Below are 13,970 nucleotides of genomic sequence, written 5' to 3'. Positions count from 1 at the left end.
AGCCAAAATAAAAAAAAATAAAGATATTTTATTTAAAGTTATTATAAAATATTAGCTATATTCCCTATGCTGTACTATATATTCTTGTGCATGCAAGCATGCATGCTCAGTCACTCAGTTATGTCTGACACTTTGCAACCCTATGGACTATAGCCCGCTAAGCTCCTCAGTCCATGGGATTCTCCAGGCAAGAATACTAGAGTGGGTTGCCATGCCCTCCTCTAGGGGATCTTCCTGCCTCAGGGATCGAACCCAGGATCGATCCCCCAGGTAAAGAGGATTCTTTACCATCTGAGCCATTGAGGAAGCCTTTGTAACTTATTTTATATATAGCAGCTTGTACCTCTTAATTTCCTACCTCTGTCTTGCCCATTTTTCTCTTCATTCCTTGGACTCAGGCTTTTCTGGCAGCTCAAACCAACTTGTCACATGTGGTTTTACATTCAGGGCAAGCTTAGGGGACCATGGTGTCTACTCCCCAATATTTTTCATAACAGTATAATTGGGTGAGAATGCCAGGAGCAAGGAAGATGGAGAAAAGTGAAGAATTACATGCTGAAGGATTCTTGTTTTAGGAAATAATTTAACTGTTTCTTCTTTCCTAAGACCTTGTGTTCTCATGTTTTCTATTTTAATTTGTTAATATGGTGTATCACATGATTGATTTGTGAAGAATCCTTGCATCCCTGGGGAAAACCCCACTTGATTGTGGTGCATGATCCTTTAATGTGTTGTTGGATTCTATTTGATAGCATTTTGTTGAGGATTTTAGCATCTATGTTTATCAGCAATACTGACCTGTCATTTTCTTTCCTCCCTTTTATCTTGGGTCTCCAATTGGACTTTGGCTTCCTGAATGAGATGACATGAATGGGCCTTGAGAGTGGAAGCCCGCATTTGTTATGCCTTCTCTGTGCCACATACTGGGCTGCCTGGTGCCTTGATTCTCCTGATAATCCTTCTATAGGTGAGGAAACCAAGGCTCAGAAATTCTGTGAATTTGCTCCAGGTTGCACAATCAGGAATGGGACCAGGGCTCCCTGAATTGATCTTGGGTTCATGGACTTTGGAAATGCTCCAGGGAATCCTGGGCGGGAGGTGGAGTGAGGGCTGGGGCCTGTGGGGTTGCCAAGGGCTAGAGAATGCCCCTCAGCTTTCTGAACTGTGCAAATACCCCAAACTGGTCCTCCCAGTTCCAGCTAGGGAACACAAATGAACACTCGCACATCGTACCTGCTGGGGTAACAGGGCCAACTTCTGCCAGGACCAAGATCATGGGGTCCCTTACCAGGCTGCAGCCCAGAATGAACAGCAAATTGGACATGCTGGCCCCAGGGAAAGCTGGGGGGAGAACATGACTCATGCTCACATCAAAATCTTTTACAGTCTCCCAGAGATCTCCAAAGGGCTCAGTTGATCACCAGAGCACCCCATCTTATTAAGAATCCTCTGGGACCCTGCCACATGGTCCCTGTCCCAGAAGGTCAGGTTCACACTTTAGCCCCTTTGCCACAGCTGCTCCTAAGGGGTAAACTGAGGCTGGAGTAGGGAGGGGCAAGGACAGGAAACAAGTACCACACTTGTTCCCCTGCAATGTTTAGCCACAGCTGGGGAAACAAAGTTGCTGGGAATGAACAGATTTCTAGGGCCATCTCTGCTGCTTGGAATGGGGGCCCCTTTGGCCTTCGCATCAGGGTCAGAGCAGTACCCAGGTCCCTCTGCCTGGAGCCCAGGGAGAAGGAAGTCTGTGCCATCCCAGATGTGGCAGGGCCTTGGGATATCAGGGAGGGGCTCCAGAGGCAGGCCCAGAAGGGCAAAGGGTAGCAAAGAGGGTGGGACTGGGCAGCTTTGGGTAAAGAAGACGGGGCAGGGCCAGAGGTTCTCCCTTGGGGCAGGGGCCCCTGTCTCCAGACAGATCCCCTGGGGACACTACACATGACCCAAGGCACTGCCCGGACACACCCCCACCTTCCACCTCCCCAGGGCCAGGAGATGAGTCAGAGGCTGTGGCCAGGAGCTTCCTCCTAGACTGGGAGGAAATGAGCAAGGCCTTCTCAGATCTGAAAACTCTGAACATTTAAAAAGGAAGCCCTCAGCGGGGAACTCTATAGGCTAGCCACAGCCCAATGGGGTGTGTGGGGTGGAGCCCCAGAGAGAAAGCGGGTTGGGCCTCTGTCCTTTCCCAGGGATCTGGCAGGGTCTGCAGGGTTGAAGGGGGTCAGTGCCCAGAGTTGGGGGGATGGGAGCAGAGGTCACTTGGCTGTGAACTGTTCTCCTGCTGGACAACTGTGCAGAGGATGAAGCAGTGAGCCTATTTTTACTCTACAGCCTGGGATGGGGAGGCCTGGGTTTTGGGGCCACCTCTCCCCTCTAGAGAGCTGTGGAAGCTTGCCTGAGTCATGTCTGTGCCCCTGGGGCACCACTTCCAGGACTAGGGGAGGGACCAGTCATTGACAGTTCCTACAAGGAGGAGCCCTGCTCTCTGACGTCCCTGCCCCTACCCTATTCTCAGCCCTTCTTCCTCTGGCCTTCTATTCTGGGGCTGTGGTCACAGTTTATATTTGGGATATGCACATCACAGTGCATCTGACCATTCCTGGCAGAGATGCCAGCCCCAGGGAGTCCTGGCTCCAGGCACAGTGGTAACCCAGTGTCCGGGCCCCTCTATCCTGCCTGTAGGGGATATGGCAGTCCTCAGGTAGACCAGGTGGGAAATCATGAAAGTGGGGAGATCAGAAAGGACTGAGGTGGGGGTTACTTAACATATTATCCTGGTGCTTCCTTCCCAGGTAGAGCAATGGTAAAAGAATCCACCTGCCAATGCAGGATACACAAGAGATGAGGGTTGGATCCCTGGGTCAGGAAGATCCCCTAGAGCAGGAAAATGGCAACCTGCTTTAGTATTCCTGCCTAGAAAATGCCATGGACAGAGGAGCCTGGCAAGCTACAATCCAAGAGGTCGCAAAGAGCTGGACACAACTGAGCACACACACATATATCAATCCCAGTTCTCAGCTAGGGAGCAGAGAACAGAGGGCAGAGCACCTGGTGAGGCGGTGGTGGTGATGGGTCCCTAAATGAGAGGGAGAGGTAAGGGGTAATGATGATCCTCCCAAACTCGCCCCTGATTTGAGAAGGAGTGTTAGGGCTAAGCTGTGTCCTCCAGAGGCGGGGGGTGGGAGGAATACTATGTTCCCTGTCGTGCTCCAGGCTTATTTCAGTACTGGGTGTTCCAGGAGTCTGGAGGCAGGAACCTGGCCTCAGTTCAGCACCCCTTTCTCCCCAGCGCCCATTCTGAATGGGAGGTGGCTTCTGGCTGGATGTGCTTCTTTTGGGTCCACTTCGGTATGCTCCTTTGAACAGGGCAGAACAAGGAGGGGTAACATCAAAAGTCTGGAGAGGGCAATGCGCTGCTATGTTCAATCCTTGTCCTTGAAGCCTGAGCTCCGCTCAGACACGCGCCACTCCCCAGGCCGAGTCTCAGCGCTTCTCCCGCCCGCGCTCAGAGGCGGGGCAGGCCCGCAGCGCTAGGAATGCAGGCTGGGGGCCTGGCGCCTGGGGCACATTCCAGGGGAGACCCCAGGTCCGGGGGGCAAGTTTGCGCAACTCGGCGCCCAGCTAAGCCTGGGAGCAAGGGAGGACACTTCCACCAACTCTCGCTTCACCATTTGGTGCCGACGGGCTGGCGAGGCACCCCGGGAGGTGGTGGTGTGCCTCGCAGAGTCCTGGCCCGGAAACCGAATGCGCCGGAAAGGGCTGCCTGCGGGGGGCTGAGCGCGGCGAGCAGGAGGGGAGGTAGGGCGGGCCATCTGCAAAAGGGCCTCTCCCGGCACCGTGCACGAGTAGGCTCTGGGGTGCAGGCAAACTAGGGCAGGCCGACGGTTTAAAATTAGCCCGGCTCGCTACTTCCCTTCCAGCCCCCGGCCGGCGGCTCTGCGGAGATGGTGGGGGCGGTGACTTAAAGGGCTTTTCCACCAGTGCAGCCTCCCGCGCTCAGGATGTCCCGGGCCAGGCCGCTTCCAGGGAACTCCCCTCACCCTGTGGTCTCACCTCCGCCGGCACTCCCTAGCGGGGCCTCACCCAGCACTGACAATACTCTATCCGGCAGGACCCAATCCTGCCTCAAGACACCTCTGGTGGCCCGCCCCAGGTCCGCCCCTCCTCATGGTCCCGCCCCCACCTCACCTAAAGCAGGTGAAAGCTGGTCCATCCTCAGTTGCGTCTTCTAAGACCGCTACCACCCAAACGCCCACGCTACCCCCATGCAGAGCAGACAGGCAGGGAACGGACCCCAAGCGCCTCCCCAGGTGGGCCTCATTTCGAAGGGCAGTCTGGGTGCCGCAGAGTACAAGCTTTCATCTCCCTTCTTCAGTTTCCCTCAACTCGAAAGGCGTTTCCCACCGGCCAGGCAACGTGTACCTTGGGTGCCCAGCCCAAAACTTTCCCGGAGGAGCGCACCCGCTTGCTTCAGCCTCTCCTCGAGAGGCTCCCAAAAGCTTTCATAGAGCCGACCCTGAACCATCAGTCGCCCCCAATCTTTCTCCGGCTCCCCTCACCTTGAGCGGCGCCCCCAGCAGGCGGTGCAGGGCGGGTATCTGCGCGCCCAGGGGCAGCGCCCCGTCCAGGCTGCAGGTGGGGGCCCGGCGCGGCTCCGGGAAGTTGGCACATGCGAAAGGGTCGGTGTCCTCTAGGTACTGCACCCGCACGGTCACCAGTGATACAGGCTCCCCGTCCCCGCGGTCTTCCTCGCCCGCCATGGCTCCGCCACTGCCTGCCTCCGGGCGGGTCCGGGCCGCGCCGCGGCTTCTACTCAACTAGTTCGCTGTCTAGGCGGGGCCGGGCAGGACGCCGAGGGAGAGGGGCGGGGCCAGACGGAGGCGGGGCCGAGAAAGGGGGTGGAGCCAATACTAGTCTCCGGACGCCCGGTGTCGAGGGCCGTACTGCGGTTGGTGGAGCTTGCAGCCAATCATTCAGAGGGCGTGATCGTGGTCCCGTTAGTTCACAGGCTAGTCCCGGGAAAACCCGAGCTCGCGCGTCCCCCCACCCACTGCGAGAACGCGCAGAGCGTCGAGAGGCTTTCTTTGGGCTTGGGGGCGGTGAGGCTGTGCTCTCTTGAGAGACTGCTAGGGCAAGATGGGGTGGAAGTTTCTTCAGATCGTGGCCCGCCAGGTCCGCCTAGGTTTAGGGACTAGAAGGTCCTGATTTCTTTCAGCTGAGGTATGAAGTGGATGGGCGTCCTTCATTTGGAGGAAGCAAGGAGATGGGTCCCTTTCAGTTTGGAGCAAGAAGTGAAAATAGATTACACTCAATTCAAAGGAGGAGGTGGGATGATTTACCCTTAGTTGGAGAAGAAAGAGGGACGGGTGCTCTTAATTTTGGGAAAAGGATAGAATGACTCAGTTTGGCCGCTAGGTAGAACACTACCTAGAATCGATTCCGATTCCCCTCAATTTGGGGGAAGAACAGGGATGGGCTATACTTCAATGAAAAGGGGAAACGGTCCTTTTCAGTTTAGGGCGGGATAAGCCGAATGCCCCCTCAGGTTTGGGAAAAAGGTTGAGTGAATTCCTTTTAGTTTGAAGGGAATCGATAGGCTGGGGTTTTCGTAGTTTAGGGAAGAAGAAACGTTCTCTTCATTGTCTCATGGAAAGGGTGAGAAGAGTTCACTGATTTAGGGGAAAGGGAGGGCGGTTGCCCCTCGATTTGGTGAATGAAGAGGAGGAGAGTCCTCCTCAGCCTGAGATGAATTCGGCCCAATCTGGACCTTGGGGTTTCTGGGGACGATGGGGACAGTTATCCCTCACAGCTTTCTAAAAAGGGCCTAGTGCGCGTGCGCAGATCTGGTCTGAGAGCGGGGCCCGCAGGGGTCGTAGGCTCCAGAGGGCTGAGCTGAAGGCGACGGCGCACTGCCCCCTGCAGTCTGCACGGGGCAGCGTCGGGGTCCGCGGCCTCTGTACTGGCCGTCTGCCAGTCGCCGACCGCACTCTCGGTGGCGGGGCCGCCCTCTTCTCGCCTGAACCCCGCCATCCAGAAGACCCCCGTCACTCCCGCGACTGGCTGTCGCCGCTGGCGGGTGCGACCCGGCGGTGCCCCTTGGGGACTGTGGCCGCTCACAGCTCTGAATACGGATCGGGGGAGATTTGGGGAGGGTTTGAGGGAGCGGGCTTGAAGGACTAGGTTGCAGGGCTTGTGGGGGAGGGATGCACTGGGGGATTTCCAGAGTCGAGACTGGTTTAGAGCGGAGGGGCAGGCGTCCGGACTACGGACGCCCGGGACAGGGTCTCGGAGTCCGGACCTGGGTTGGGGGTATCCGAGCCGGGATTGGGGGGAGCGGACCCCACGTGCCTGTGACGCGGGGGAGGCCGGTAGGCGGCGGCGGCGGCGGCGGCGACACGGGGCCGGCGGCCGTGCGGTGCCTGGAGGGCTGCTAGGCAGGCGGCAGGATGCTGCGCGCCGCACTGCCGCTGCTCGGGTTGCCCCTGACGGGGGCAGGAGCAACCGAAGAGCCCACCCAGGAGCCGGGGGCGCCGGGGGAGCCTCCCGCAGGGTTGGCGCTCTTCCGCTGGCAGTGGCACGAGGTGGAGGCGCCCTACTTGGTAGCCCTCTGGATCCTGGTGGCCAGCCTGGCTAAAATCGGTGAGTGCGTGCGCCAGGGCCGGCGGCGGGCAGCGGACCCGCCCCCAACCCCTAGTCCCCAAATCCGGGCCAGGTTTTTGCAGAGTGCCCCGACTTTAGGTTCCGATTCCGCAAATCCGGGATCTCACCTTGTTTCTGCGCCTCCTCTTGTGGATCCCCCTCCTCCCCTTCTCGCGTGGGAGCCCTGAGGATTTGCCTTCTCAGAGGGCCGCCCCAGCGCTCTCCAACCCTATCCCTAGCCTACTTTGCCCTCTCTTTCCCCTCTTCTTGCAGTCAGCTCTTTGGTCTGGGCTCCCCTGCACCAATCCCCAGCCCCTGTCAGCAGTCAGGGCGTGTGGGTCATTGAGGGGATGGTATTCTCTGGCAAACCCCAGCATCCTGGTCCCGAGGAAGCAGCCTTCCCTGCAGGCCACCTCCAAATGCCCATTCTCTTGGGATGCTAAAATGTCACTTTTCCTCTACCCACCTCTATCCCCTAAAGATGTCTCCTTCTTGGCCCAGCAGGGCCTTACTATGTGCTGCCTGCCCTAGAGGCTTTCACACATCTAATTTCCTTCAGTCTGCACAGTACTGAGGGCTGTGCTTCAGACTCCTTTTCTTGAATAGAGCTGCTTTTCCTTGCCTCTGCCCTTTCCTCCCCACTTTTGAGCAGCCAGAGGTCCCTCCTCCCACCAGAGACCCTCCTCCCTCTCCCTGTTGTGCAGACTGCGCTGTGGGGGTGACTAATTATAGCTGAGCCGTTGCTACTCACTCCCCATCTAAGCTGGCACAGCCTGTACTCCCAGTCTCACCAGTACAGTCTTCACATAGGAATCGCACCGTCTAGAGTTTGCCCCCCTTCCCCCAGGGACACAGTTCGGAGTAGGGGCTGGGCAGGAACAGAGGAGCTCTCCACTCTGCCGTGGCAGCCCATTAATAATGGAAAACGGGGCTTGAAATGCCTTCAAGGAGCCTAGTTCTGTCAGAGAACAGGCTTTTGTGAAGGGTTTTGGATTGCAGTGCTGGGATTAATGCATGCTCTGGAGATAAGGATGGAATAAGGTCCCTGAAGTAGAGGAAAGGGGGACCAAAGGTAGGGCTGAGTGTGGGGAGAGTTGTGGCTGAGCTCACCTTAGGGCCTGGCAGCAATGAGAGCAAGGTGGGAGGAGCCTCAGATCTGGGAACCAAAATTGGGTCTGCTGAGAAGTCTGCCAGGTGGAGAGTTCCTGTCTTATTTAGGGTTTGCAGCAATGGCTGTAGTTTTCCCCATAAATCATAGTTCTTTTTCTAGCTTGGATGACATCTCCTATGGAGGTTGAAGAGGTTGAAGAGAGCCTTTTTCTCATCAACGAAAAAAAGAAAAAAACATCCTAGGGATTAGGGGTGGGGAGAGAGAGGTAGAATGTTCAGAAATACCATCCCCCAGCTTCATTGCTAGGATTTTTCTTTCCCTTTTATTCACCAAATATTTAGGTAGATCCCACCACAGGCCAGGCACTGTCCTAGGCTCTCTGGGTACAGCTTCCAAAGGGCACTGTCTTAGCATTGCGTCTCATACAGCCTAACACCAAGGTATCCCTCACTACCCACCACTCCAAGCATTGTCTGGGGAGAGGAGCTCACCTGGCCCAGGGCCCAATCGAAAGCCCAAAGAGTATATGATGAGGCAAAGATAGGAGTGGTGATAGTGCTAGAAAATCATTCCATACCTCCTCTTCTTTTTTGCCAGAGAATACTATTCCCTCAATGACCCACACACAAGGGTCAGATATGTTATTACTTTCCCCCAGAATCATATTGAATTAACATTTGTTGAGATTCTATTATGTGTCTGACATTCTGCTAGGCACATTCACACTATATCATTTTTATCCTCACCCTGTGAAGGTTATTCTTCCCCATATTACAGGAGAAGAAATTGAAGTTCAGGAATTTAAATAATTTGCCTGAGATCACACAATTAGGATAGGATAGAGCCACAAGAAGAACTGGAGGTCTAACTGCTAAGTCTATTGCTTGTAAAACTACTGAGCCCTTAGTGAGCCTACATAATGAAAAAGCACACAGGGCTAAGAGATCTGCTGTACTCCTAGGAGGTATAATATGCATTATGGTCTAGGGCAGGACACAATAATAGAATAAAAGGTAACATTTATAGAGTATTTACTACAAGGCGCTGGGCTAACTGCTTTTGAGCAGATCGTCTTACTTAAACCTTGCAACAACCCTACAAGATCAGTACTGTCTTTATTCTCATTTTACTGATGAAAAAAATTGCAAGTCAAAAAGGGACTGGGACTTCTTGACTGTCCAGTGTTAAGACTCCGAGCTCCTCGTGTCAGGGGCCTGGGTTCCATCCCTGGTCAGGAAACTAGATCCCCTCAAGCTGCAACTGGAGATTTTGCATATTGCAACTAACACCCGGCCCAACAATTAAAAAAAAAAAAGTGAAGATATTTGCTTCCAAGTCACAGAACTGGTAAATGAAAGAGCTAGGCTTTGAACCCAGGGAGACTGACTCCACAGGCCCTGATTTTTACAACTATGTTATGCATAAAAATGTACCTACTATTTGCTGAGGTTCAAATAACGACAATGGATAAGGGAGAGCAGAAAAAGGTGAGGTCCTTTGAGGATGACAGTAGAGAGGATGGGGTATTTTTAGAAGTGGAAAAAGTAAGCAGAGACCTAGGTTACCATGACAGGAGCACTAAGAAACAGACAACTGTTGCTGCAGTGGAGAGTTTGAAGCTCTGGAGGCCGGAGATTCTAGCAGTCCTGAATTTCTTCTTCCTTGGTCCCAGGATTGGGGGTCCTGACCTTGAATAAATATCTAAGACTGGAAGGCTTTAGGCCAGTGCGCGCGCGCGCGCGCGCGTGTGTGTGTGTGTGTGTGTGTGCGCGCACGCGTGCGTGCTTCATAAATTGATGACACCTCCTGCCCTATTCTTGTGTTGTAGTGTTTCACTTGTCTCGGAAGGTGACGTCTCTGGTCCCCGAGAGCTGTCTGCTGATTTTGCTGGGACTGGCACTGGGGGGCATTGTCTTGGCTGTAGCCAAGAAAGCGGAGTACCAGCTGGAGCCAGGCACCTTCTTCCTCTTCTTGTTGCCTCCTATTGTGCTGGACTCGGGCTATTTCATGCCCAGCCGGCTGTTCTTTGACAATTTGGGTGCCATCCTCACCTATGCCGTGGTGGGCACACTCTGGAATGCCTTCACAACGGGTGCTGCCCTCTGGGGCCTGCAGCAGGCTGGACTTGTGGGTGAGTGACTCTAAAATGTGGACCAGCCGTGGGGGGCTTTGCCAGACTCCTCACCCAGCTCCCTTCTCCTCCAGCTCTGAAGATCCTATGTTGACGAGAGCCATGCCCTGAGACCTCCATCTTAGGTCCTTCCCAAGGGGGCAGTGCTCCAGATGGGCCTGCAGCCTTGGTTTAGGTCCCTGCCAGATGAGTCTGGGCTTCTGCAGATGACAGCTGAGTAGGGGCCTGGCTCTCAGCTGTGCATGGGCTGCCAAGGCTGGGAAGCCTGCATTACCACCTGCTTCCTCCTGCCCTCTGTTACCACACTGCCAGCCTGGCTCCCCTGAGGCACAGCTCAACATCCCTTTGAGGGCTCTGCCCAGGTCACATCAGGGTGGTTTTCTGTTTTTATTATTTTAATAAATACATATCATATGTCTGCAGAATGCAAGACACTACACTGGGTGTTCTCTCTTTGCTCATACCACTGGCTCTTCATATCAACCTTGCTGGGGGTATCATTTATCCCATTTAATGGACAAGGAAATAGAGGCCCTTAAACTCATTTGATATCAGGTCCAAGGTTAGCAGGAGAGGGTCATTTTACTGAGCTCTTTGCCTTCAGGCTGCCCTGTTCTGCTCCCTTCTTTCTCATTTTCTGGGCCCCAAACCCATTCAACCTTGAAAGTTGATAATTCAGACTTCTTCCCAGGGGCAAGGGGAGGTTTGCAATTTCCACTCAGGTCTCCAACCTGGTTTTCCTATGGGTTCAGTGAACTCTCTGGGTGCAGGAAGGGAGGGGAGAACATCAGACCATAATCATAGTAATCCTAGTAATAGGTAATAACTACTGAGTGCTTACTATGTATTGCTGCTAAGTCACTTCAGTCATGTCCGACTCTGTGCCTATGTATTAGGCACTGGTTAAATAAGGAACTTTCTGAGGTAGACATTATGATTATTCTGAGTATGTAGAAGTGGAAACTGAGGTTCACAGAGATTGCACAGGATGTTCGAGTCCCACCAGTGGTGGGTGCTTTTCATACTGTATTCAGCCGTCATGGATGGATAGCCCCTCCCGCTCCTGCTAAAAATTGTGCATGTTGCCTTCCTTAGGCTGAGAACTACGATGTGGGAGAAGGCACTCTTTTGTTCTCCTAATAAAGCCAGTCAGCAGCCTATTTCCACCTGATGGTGGTTATTATTGCCGTTGCTCAGTTTTTTCTTGTCAGTGCCATCTTAGCTCTCCAGGTTACACAGAGCTTTTGTAGCCATTTCCCTGCTTGATTTCTGCAGCAGTCTTGTCAGGCAGGCATATGAGGAGGTATGGCTTATGAGAAGTCAGGTGGCAGTGACAGTGCCCATGTCATAGAGCGGGTAAGTGGCAAAGACAGTCCTTAGGCTCAGGACCTAAGGTCTCCTGACCTGCAGGCTGACGCGCTCTTCACCGTCCCAAGTCCTCTCAGGGCATCCTTGTTTCAACAGTCTGGGCCTGTTGCTGGGGCTGCTGTAGGCAATTCAGTACCTCACCGTCTGCTGTCCCTCGAAAGCCCCTAGAGTGCAGGCTGGCTTGCTGGACTTCCTGCTGTTTGGGAGCCTCATCTCAGCAGTGGATCCCGTGGCCGTGCTGGCTGTCTTTGAGGAGGTGCATGTCAACGAGACCCTCTTTATCATCGTCTTTGGCGAGTCTCTGCTCAACGATGCAGTCACCGTGGTGAGAGTGCACAGTGGGCTGCCATTGCTCGACCCCACGCTGCCATGCTTTTGACCAGGCTCAGACCCTTCCCCAGATCCCCTGGGGAAGAAATCTGGTCTCCGCCTTCCCCCATCATCACTCCTGATGCACCACTTCTCACTCAGGTGCTGTACAAGGTCTGCAACTCTTTTGTGGAGATGGGCTCTGCCAACGTGCGGGCCACTGACTACCTGAAGGGAGTCGGTCAGTATCTCCCCCTTCTCGGCGGGCGCTGGAGGCTGCCTCCCTCGGGTTGCTGAGCCCCTCCCCCACTGCGTCTGGACAGAGGATGCTGCTGGGGTGCCTCATTCCTCCCTTCCCTCCTCCACGGAGAAACAGGGCCCTGAGAACCCGAGAAGGAGGGGCTTTCCTGCACTCCTGACCCCTGGGGAGCATGGTGGGCATCCTTCTCCACTCCCCGCCAGGCAGCAGTCTTGTTGGCCCGGGAGGGGTCCCAGCCAGGGGTCATGCTGACAACCCACTCCTCCCCCAGCCTCCTTGTTTGTGGTCAGTCTGGGCGGGGCAGCCGTGGGCTTAGTCTTTGCCTTCCTCCTGGCCCTGACCACACGCTTCACCAAGCGGGTCCGCATCATCGAGCCGCTGCTGGTCTTCCTCCTCGCCTACGCAGCCTACCTTACCGCTGAAATGGCCTCGCTCTCTGCCATTCTTGCGTGAGTCCTGTGGGCGCCGAGCACGCAGGCAGCTGGGAGGGGGCGCTGGAGATGGTTGCCCTTCACACAGACAGAAGCAGGACCTTGAGAAGTCTATAGGTTTCCCTGAGTGGGAGCTTCAAATTTCCCAGGGGAGACACTAAACCTCAGGGAACATTACAGGACCCACTTCTAGAACTGTCCTGGGCCCTCAGAACCCATTTTTCCCGTGCCTAAGGAAATGGCAACCCACTCCAGTGTTCTTGCCTGGAAAATCCCAGGGATGGGGGAGCCTGGTGGGCTGCTGTCTATGGGGTCGCATAGAGTCAGACACGACTGAAGCGACTTAGCAGCAAAGTGTTCTCTGGGGTGTGTGGGCTGAGCCAAACGTGGACTTTGAGGCCTGGTGCCATGGCTCTGGTGGTCACAGAACTCTGAAAGGTGCTTCAGGCAGTCTGTGCCAGTCAGATCATGTTTTCCCTGCCTTCCCCTCCAGAAGGCACTGAGTGGGAAGCCTGGCGATTCCGACCCTTTTAGCCCAGGACTACCACTACCAGCCTGGGACGGGCTCCATGCCTCGCTGCACTTTGGCTCTGAGTCTGACATCCTGTGACGGGCATCCTCTCCTGTGCATGCTCAGACCCCAGAGGCTGTGCTTCCTGCGGCCCCTCCTCATCGCCCTGACTCTCCATTCCTCTCCCAGGGTGACTATGTGTGGCCTGGGCTGTAAGAAGTATGTGGAGGCCAACATCTCCCATAAGTCCCGCACAGCTGTCAAGTACACCATGAAGACTCTAGCCAGCTGCGCGGAGACCGTCATCTTCATGCTGCTCGGCATCTCGGCCGTGGACTCTTCCAAGTGGGCCTGGGACTCTTGGCTGGTGCTGGGCACCCTCTTCTTCATCCTGTTCTTCCGAGCCCTCGGTATAGCTGGAACCCTCTGCTTTCCTATCTCCCCTGCCCCTGCCCCCCACCCCAGCTCATCTCGCCCTCTGAGTCCACATCCTTGTCCTCCCAGTGTTGCTCAGCCCTCCCAGCCCTTCAGACCTGAGCCCTGATACTGGGTGCCAGCTGCAGCCAGTGCCCTCCACTCCCAACACCCTGCTCCCACTGGCCTCCCTCCTGCTGTAGGCGTAGTCCTGCAGACGTGGGTGCTGAATCAGTTCCGGCTGGTCCCTCTGGACAAGATTGACCAGGTGGTGATGTCCTATGGGGGCCTGCGGGGGGCTGTGGCCTTCGCTCTCGTCATCCTCCTGGACAGGACCAAGGTCCCTGCCAAGGACTACTTTGTAGCCACCACAATTGTGGTGGTCTTCTTCACAGTCATCGTGCAGGTGGGAGCACCCAGGAGGCTGGATGGGGAGAGGGTCTGGCAGGCCCTGGGGAGGCCTGGAGCTTATGGGAGAGGGGCTCCTTTTCCTGTTGGGGGCTGCAGGGGCTTGACTTCCCAGACTCTGAGGGCAGTGAGGTGGAGATATGGAAGCTGAAGCCTAACTGCAGGGAGAGAAAGGCAGCAGAGAATTGGCCAGGGCAGGGCTCACCAGCTGCCTGTCCATAGGGCCTGACCATCAAGCCACTGGTCAAGTGGCTGAAGGTGAAGAGGAGTGAGCATCACAAACCCACCCTGAACCAGGAGCTGCATGAGCACGTGGGTACCAGAACCCCATGCCCCCACCTGTCCCTCTCTCCCTTCTCCTATTCTGAGCAGAGTCCTGATCCGGTCCCCCT

The 13,970-nt window shown here is 55.2% G+C and overlaps 2 protein-coding genes across 2 annotated transcripts in view; one reads left to right on the top strand and one right to left on the bottom strand.

The window, feature by feature from the left end:
* The window catches only part of FHOD1 (formin homology 2 domain containing 1), a 16,600-nt gene extending 11,771 nt beyond the window's left edge, over window positions 1–4,829 (bottom strand). The window contains exon 1 of the mRNA XM_010851119.1: window positions 4,557–4,829. Within this exon, the coding sequence (XP_010849421.1) occupies window positions 4,557–4,757 (201 nt within the window). The 5' untranslated portion in view covers window positions 4,758–4,829. The remainder of the gene's footprint in view (window positions 1–4,556) is intronic.
* Window positions 4,830–6,394: 1,565 nt separating this feature from the next.
* SLC9A5 (solute carrier family 9, subfamily A (NHE5, cation proton antiporter 5), member 5) overlaps window positions 6,395–13,970 on the top strand; it is a 19,117-nt gene continuing 11,541 nt past the window's right edge. The window contains 8 exon segments of the mRNA XM_010851047.1: window positions 6,395–6,636; window positions 9,576–9,878; window positions 11,408–11,571; window positions 11,718–11,796; window positions 12,086–12,263; window positions 12,946–13,166; window positions 13,374–13,576; window positions 13,801–13,890. Coding sequence (XP_010849349.1) covers window positions 6,444–6,636; window positions 9,576–9,878; window positions 11,408–11,571; window positions 11,718–11,796; window positions 12,086–12,263; window positions 12,946–13,166; window positions 13,374–13,576; window positions 13,801–13,890 — 1,431 coding nt within the window. The 5' untranslated portion in view covers window positions 6,395–6,443.

This window comes from Bison bison, unplaced genomic scaffold, assembly GCF_000754665.1.
Source record: "Bison bison bison isolate TAMUID 2011002044 unplaced genomic scaffold, Bison_UMD1.0 scf7180017864297, whole genome shotgun sequence".
In the NCBI taxonomy this organism is placed as follows: domain Eukaryota; kingdom Metazoa; phylum Chordata; class Mammalia; order Artiodactyla; family Bovidae; genus Bison; species Bison bison.
This window is presented reverse-complemented; position numbering and strand designations above follow the sequence as displayed.